The sequence below is a fragment of the Propithecus coquereli genome, unplaced genomic scaffold, assembly GCF_000956105.1.
Source record: "Propithecus coquereli isolate 6110/MARCELLA unplaced genomic scaffold, Pcoq_1.0 Scaffold160, whole genome shotgun sequence".
In the NCBI taxonomy this organism is placed as follows: Eukaryota; Metazoa; Chordata; class Mammalia; order Primates; family Indriidae; genus Propithecus; species Propithecus coquereli.
In genome coordinates this window covers 2,819,325-2,827,348 of record NW_012140525.1, presented here as the reverse complement: position 1 = coordinate 2,827,348, position 8,024 = coordinate 2,819,325, and the positions used below count along the sequence as shown (strand labels likewise).

Sequence of the window (8,024 nt, the reverse complement as noted above, 5' to 3'; positions counted from 1 at the left end):
AGTGAGCCGCCATGCCTGGCCAGTCCTAAGTCTTTATCTGTTTTATTCATCCTTTCAGAGAAATAACTTTTGCTTTTGTTGATTTTCTCTACTGTATGGTAGCTTTCTAGTTCTTTTATTTCCTCTCTTATTCTTAACATTTTCTTCCATTATTTCCTTCCTTTTACTTGTCTTAGATTGATTTGTTCTTCTTTTCTTAGTTTCTCAATATTTAGCTATAGATCATTAAATCTCAACCATTTCTTTGCAACTGTATGCATTTTCCTCTAAGGATTAATTTAGCTGTGTCCCATATGTTTTGAGATGTTATATCTTCATATAATTTACATTGTGATTTTTTAAAAGAAAATTATATCATTTAATTTCCAAGCGGGTGAGCTTTCTAACAATTACCTTTTGTTATTGATTTGTAGCCTAATTTCACTATGGTCAGAGATTGCATTCTGGATATTTTCAAACTTTTGAAATGGATTAAGGCTCTCTATGTGACTCAGAATATGGCCAATATTTTATCACACTTAAGAAGAAAATGCTTTTAGAACTTATTTGGCATGATGTTCCAAATATACCAATTAGGTTGAATTTTTGAATTTTGTTGTCAGATTGTCTATGACCTTATTTTGTTTTCTTGTCATACAGCTATTGAGAGAGGTATGCTAATGTCTTGCACTATGGTTACAAATTTATCTATTTAGTTAAGTCAATTTTTTGTTTTATAGATTTTAAGCTATGTTATTGAGGGCATACCCATATATAATTGTATGATCTACCTCACTGATCAACTCCTCTGACATTATAAATGATCTCTCTTTATAATAAGTAATGCCCCTTGCATTGAAGGATAAAATATTTTAAGTTGCTCTAATTATGCCAGCTTTTCTTTTGGTTAGTGTTTCCTTCCTTTTTTCATCCTTTTACTTTCCACTTTTCATGTCCCCATATTTAAAGAATGCCTCTTGTTAATAACATACGTTGGACTTTTTTCCCAACTTGGCATTTTTCAGGCTATTTATACATAACACTATTACTAATATATTTATTGAGTGAAAAATTTCCATGGGTCTCCTGTTTCTGTATATCCTGTAGGCAGAAGCACTGACTGCTCTTTGTTCTGAACTACCTTTTCAAGGATATTTATATAGTGAATAGCTTTGGATAATAGAGATAGCATGCTGCTTGATACTGTATCCAATGGCTCTGATTTGGGTATTACATCTTCATTAGCAAGGGTAACTAATAAAGCCCCCCCAAAATTCAGAAGGCTGTTCATCATCATTTGTAAGTTTGTTTACAATTTTGAAAGATGGAGATAATGTCCCTTCTGGGACAAAGAGAAGACGTGCTTGATATCAAGTATAACAATGTCTCCCTCTGGAGCAAAAGATAGGCATAATTATTACCCATTATAAAAGATTTGGGTTCCCTGACGTCAAGTTTCCTTTCTCGTAATGCAGTTTACAGTATGTGCAGATGTTGCCCAGCCTTCTTCAACATCATCCTGTGCAAACTGGGGCTCACAGAAGTGACAGAAACACACACGCACACACACATGCACACACACACATGCATGATACTCTAGCTACTGCTATTGCTGTGAGTCATAAACTTTCCTTCATCTCTGGCCAAAGAGTTTTGTGTCTTCTTCCAGCACCCATGAAACTAAGTGAAGTTAACTTGTTATTAACAGCTTGCAAATAGAGTGAAACTCAAACCCATCACAGATCTTAGCACTTATGTTAACAAAGATGGGATGCTGACAGAGATATGGCTTTTCGTAGCTACAAGCTGAAGTAGATTTAAAGACAGCTTCACAGAAGGTGCCATAGTTCTTATTAACTCTCCTCTAGGTAAAGGCACTTTCTTGTCAATCTAACATCAGCCTCAGGTCTTCTCCATTGTAACAAATACTACTAAGATTCATTCTGGTTAGGCAGAAGATTCCTCCTGCTTTCAGACAATAGTTACAGAGATGTGCAACTATGCTGAGTGTAAAAGGAGAAAAATTTACAACCACTATTGCAGAGACCAGGTGAATCACCAGAACTTTAGCTGATTTGCTTGGAATATGAGGGAATGAAATGCATAATTGCTTATTTACATGAAAAAGTAATTGCTGGGCTGAGGTTCAGCTCCTCTTGCAGTCTACCATGCTAACCGTAGGTCCATTCTAAAACAATAATAAAAGGCCTCAGAGTTTTTTGCAGTGTGTACTGAATGCTGTAAGGTAGCTGTGCTGTGACCCTCTTAGGAAGATTTTCCTAAGACAGAAAAATTCCTGTGTAAAACCACAGATGAGTCATTGAATAGAATTTGGACTCTCACTTCCCCAGGAAACAATGTGAAGTGACCTTATGGGTGGTATTAATAATTTGAACAATTTCAATATATTTTCATTTGTGGCTTCAATACACTGATGTATATTCATTGAAGCTGTGGCTTCAATTTCTAAATGTATAATTGGTATTTATATTTTGCAAGCTTCTACTGTAAATGTTGCTAAACTCCTAAAGTGATAGTGGAACATATAAGTTGCTACCCAAAATGTCTCCCTGTTTCCTCTCGTAGTGTCTAACAGAAACAACATAGAATCCCAGGAGAAGAAAAGAAAGTTCCACCTTTAAGTATAGACTTAAAGGCAGCAGGAGTAGTAAGAGATGAAATATCTCAACTGAATAGACCATAGGGCCAGTAAAAAAGGTTATCAGGAGCTGGACGTTTACAGTGGATTAAACACCACTGAATTCAGTTGTTACTCCTATAGTCCTAGCTGATCCAGATGTTGTAAGGTAAGCAAATCTACTACATAGATTAATAGCACTTCATGTAACTGTCTTGGGCATTTCCAAAACCTTTTTTTGTATCCTATTGACACCCAAAGACAAAGAAAAATTCTCATTTATGCTTCAAGGCCATAAATATATATTTGCAGTATTCTCTCGTGAGTAACTAAACTCCCCTTCCATTCATTACAAAGAGGTGGGTAAGGATTTAGTGTGAGTACCCTCTGATAAGCAAACCTTTCACTGATAGATAATATTAAGTTGACTAGAGGGTCAGAAGCCTCAGACTCAATGGCTCTGACTTTGGTATTATCACGACTTCACCAGCAAGGGTAACTGATAAAATCCAACAAAATCCAAAAGCCTGCTCATCCATTTTGCGGGGGACTATGTAGACAGATTCACAATGCTCAGTCACTCCAGAAGTCAAGGAAAAATTGTCTCCCTTTTCTTCAACCAAAAGACAGTCTAGTGTCACTTTGGACTCTGGATATTAGAGACATTAGATGCCTTACTTGGCATTCTACTTGGGCTTTTATATCAGCTGACCCACAGTGATCGTAACCCATAAACCTACATTAAAGCTAATCACCAAGCTGTGGCATACCGTCTACTCTGAGGTGATACAAATTTAATGACCCCTTCGAGCTACAAATCTCCATGACTGATAATTCTGTGGACTAGAGCCTCTGGAAAAAGGAGGCAGCCTCCCCTTGGAAGCACCATTTGGAATATAGGACTTATTGACTTCCTAAAACAGCTACCATTTGGAAAGCAGCTATTAGCTTACTACTGGCCACTTGTCAAAGCCAAAGCCCTGACTTACAGAGACCTTGTAACTCTGTGAACTGATGAACTAAATCAGACTTACAGCTATTTGGTAAGCATTACTTGTCAAATGGAAATGATATATTCAAGAAGATAGGGGTAGTCATAATTGATCATTAACTGTTTATAAAAACACCACCAGTAGATAATATAGCCCTCAGAAGACTGGAAATTACTCTACAATGAAGTTACTCTTGGCTATGTAGGGAAGCCTCGTGAAGGATTAGTAATATGCAGCCTCAGGGTAGTTATCTCTACAACAAGCATACGCCAATCAGAAAAAGTAGTACAAAATTTTTGTCCCTGACTTTAGTTGAAATAATCAATGACAGCACCTCATCTCTCAAAAGCACTCTGGTCTGCCTCACTCACTGATCAGCATTGTTATGGATGACAGAATTGCCCCAAATTTCATCCTTGAAGGACAAGGTGGAATCTGGAATTGCTAATACATTCTGCTATACTTGGATTTCCATCTCAGGCTAAGCAGAAGCTCAATACAGAAACTTAAGAAAAAAGCCACCTGACTTTTAAAGACAGACCTTGACAGCTAAAGGATCAATTGACTGGGTCCAGGACCTTGAGGGTGTGGTTGGGAGTCAATACTGCAAGTGGTGTCTTCCTGTTGTTTGAATTCTGTTGACATTGACCTTAATTAAATGCTGTAAGAAACAAATTGGATGGACTTAGTTTCCAGTCTCTGTTTGTTAAACAGAGTGGCCAAAAACATGCTGTGCTCATGAAAAAATTTGTCATTATGGCCCTGGAAACTGATCTATGTCACGTTTTGGCTTTTTGGACAATTGGCAGTCTGATTGATAAACATGTGCTCTCTACCTAAAAATCTACTCAATAATAGGTTTATAGTCAAGTTTTCTACACATCTTAACATTTGTTTCCTATTTGATGCCCATGTTTTATGTTTCTTCTTTCTTTCTTTCTTTTTTTTTTTTTGATTAAGCAACTCTTTCATATTAATATACTTTACTATTCTTTTATTGGTTACCCTAAAAGTTACAGGATGCATCCTTGACATTTCACAGCCTAAAATAAGTGATTGTATTTACCATTTTCCCATTAATGCTAGAACTTTAAAACATTTAATTCCTTTTATAACCTTTTTTGGAGTCAATTCTCAATATCTAGGAAAATTGAATAAGTACACAATAGCAATTCTCCTTCAATATCTAAACCTAGATAAATTTTTACAAATGTACAGAAGAAGATATCAACAAGCCTATTCGTTACTGCATTGTTTGGAAAGATTAAAAAGTTGGAGCAACTTCATAACCATTAATAAGGTAATAAATGATGGTATATTCATAAAATAGAATCTCATAGTAATTAAAATGCATTAAATAGATATAGATCAACATGAACCTGAAGAACACAATTTCTGATGACAAAAGAAGTAGCATAAGAGTACATACAAAATGATACATAAATTTTAGAAATAGATTGTGTATAGACAAGCACATAAACCGTAAAGATGTACAAACATGTATGGGAAGGATGCACTCTAACTTCAGAAGAATGGTTACCTGTGCAAAGGAACAAAGAGAAAAGGGATAGGGAGTGATAAGGAAATCCTTACAAGGCTTTAAGTGTTAAAAATATTGATGCAATGATGCCAAAATGCTCATATTTTTAAAATTTGAGCAAATTGTACAAATTATATTCAAATATATTATTCCTTGTATTTTGTGTTTATGTGAAATATTTCATAAGTACATATAAGACTTTATCCAAAATTTTTGAAATGGCACAATGATAAAAATAATTTACCTGAAATTGTAGTTGCAAAACTGCGTGTTAATATAAACTGATTTTCTATATATACAGGCAAAATTTCAGAAACGCCAATCAGAACTAAATTTTCTGCAGCTTTAGACAGAGCTAGGCACACAAATATTGGATTCTTTATCAGAATCTGAAATAGAAATAAATTACATATCAATTTTTTTCTTTTGTTAGGTGAAGAGGAATAGATATGCCCATTCAAATGTTAATGTTTACCCTACAAAACTTTGCCTTTCCCAATCTAAACTGAAAATATATAGATAGATATCAAAACAGAAATCTACAATTTACCAATATGCATATTCCATAGAAGACAGGTAGTGTTTGACCATTTATATTTTAATTTGATCTCCATGCCACATTTAATCTTTATTTGTGGGCCTGGCAGTTTGTTGGAAAGATTAGGGCAAAATAAATAAATCATTAACCAAGTCTCTAGAATATCCCTCTACTTTTGTTTAACTGCTCATTTTTTTAGCAAATCTTTTTCATTTAACTAAAACACAAAACAAAGAAAATTTAAGCAACGCTCAAGAAAAATCACTAGGATTATAGTCAAGATTCTATTATATTTTGCTCCTGGAATTCCACCTACACAAAGAATTAAGTTATTTAAATTCTGCATTAAATTTGTTGAGCTTAGTCAAAACTCTTATTAAGATGTGATAGTTTGCCATTATCTATTACACTATTATACTATACAGAGTAATTAATAAGACAGTAAGTTCGATTAAAATAGTAAAGTTCAAACTAATTTCTATATTTCCTTGGTTATATATTTGTTTTTGAAAATATTTAGTACTGTTTTATGTTTATATATTTTTAATTACTTTAAACTTTCTTTTTCCCCACCCTAAACACCTCTTGCTAGATGTAACCCTACTCTTCATAATCATCTAATTCAGCTCTGTGTGTTATCTAATTTTACATAGTGTGATTCCACCATATTTATTCATTTCCATAGGCTTAAATACTTAGCTTACGTTTAACTCCCTACTGTCACAAACAGGCTACATGAAATATCCCTGTGCATGTACCCTTTAGGTCCTATGTTAAGCGTGCCTCTGGAAGTACTAGAAAGGGATTGCTAGGGCATTGAGATTTAACAAACTTTATTCTTCTATTCCTCCAGGTTGTTCTCCAGAATGTATCAGTTTATGCTACCACCAAAATATAGTACACTTCCATTTCCTTCATGTAGCAGCTTGTATTTTCTAAAATTCATCAGACCAATATTTCTGGTTGAGCATGCCCTTCCAAAATTATGCCATTCCCCCATCAAAAGTCATTAAACTTGGAAAGACCTTATGACTGCTTCAACAAAGCAAGTAATGCTGCATACTGTCTGAGGTTAGGTCATAAAATGATGATACGGCTTCTGCTGGGATCTCTTTCTGCCTCAGAACTCTTGCCTCGGAACTCAGTCACCATGTGAAAAAGACCAGGCCAGATGGAGAGGCCATGTGTGCATGTTCTAGGAAACAGCCATTCAAAAGCTAATATTTGAGTAAACGAGCCTTCAGATGATTCCATCCTCCAGACTTTAATTACTCCATTTGACCCCAAGTATAGATGAAAGCAGCAAGTCTTGCTCAAACTGCATTTTCATGAGCAAGATACATTTTGTATTGCTTTAAAGCACTAAGTTATGAGATGGTTTATTAGGCAACAATAGATAACTAGTACACTCCACATAATCATAAACATTTGATATTATTAGCTGGCTTCCAAAATTTTGCCATGCTTACAAATATAAAATAGTGCCACATGCTTTATTTCATATTTCTCTAATTTCAAATGTAACTGAGCATTTTTTCAAATAATTCTTAACTATTTGGGATTCTTCTGTGTATGCATAAACTACCTATTCATATTTTTATTAGGGTTCCTGAAATTTTGGTAGAGATTTTCCAAAAATTTTTTGTTATCCATTAATTGCTTGGATTTAGATATCTGCCACCCATCTATTAATATTGTCTATAGTTTCCTTCATAGAACAGAAATCCTTGACTTGATATAATCTAATCCATAAAGTTTTACTTCATATTTTATACAATTGCAATCTTGTTTAACATTTTCCCATCTCTACTTCACAAAGACATTTCTTTCATTTTTTAACATTTACTGTGTTATTTTATTTAATCACATTTTATTAACCTGAAAATCACCTTTGCACATAACATGAGTTAAAGAGCCAACTTCATTTTTCACAAATAATAACCAAATTTGCCATCACAACTACTAAACAATTATCCTTGAAGTGCCTCTTTTATCATACAGCAAGTTCTTATATATCATTGGTTGCCAAGTTCTCTATTCTGTTACACTGGTTTATTTACTTGTAAGGAGGAAATGCTGCAATGTTTTTATTACTATGGATTTTGTAACATGTTTTAATGTGTACCAGACCCAGTGCTCTGCATTTTAGTTATTCATGTCCTTAATCTGACATAGAAATTTTAGAATCAATTTGTTACTTAAAAAATCAAAATTCTTGCCACAGTGTTGATTATAATTACAGTGAATTCATGGATTACTTGAGAAAAAAGTCACATAGGTGGAGACTGTCATTTCATCCATTAACACGATATATCTTTCAATTTATCCCAGTCTTCT

General features: G+C 34.2%; 1 protein-coding gene across 1 annotated transcript in view; it reads right to left on the bottom strand.

Annotated features, from left to right (window-relative positions):
- Positions 1-8,024, bottom strand: part of SLCO6A1 (solute carrier organic anion transporter family, member 6A1) — a 160,214-nt gene that overhangs the window by 67,513 nt on the left and 84,677 nt on the right. The window contains exon 7 of the mRNA XM_012641056.1: positions 5,394-5,538. Within this exon, the coding sequence (XP_012496510.1) occupies positions 5,394-5,538 (145 nt within the window). The remainder of the gene's footprint in view (positions 1-5,393; positions 5,539-8,024) is intronic.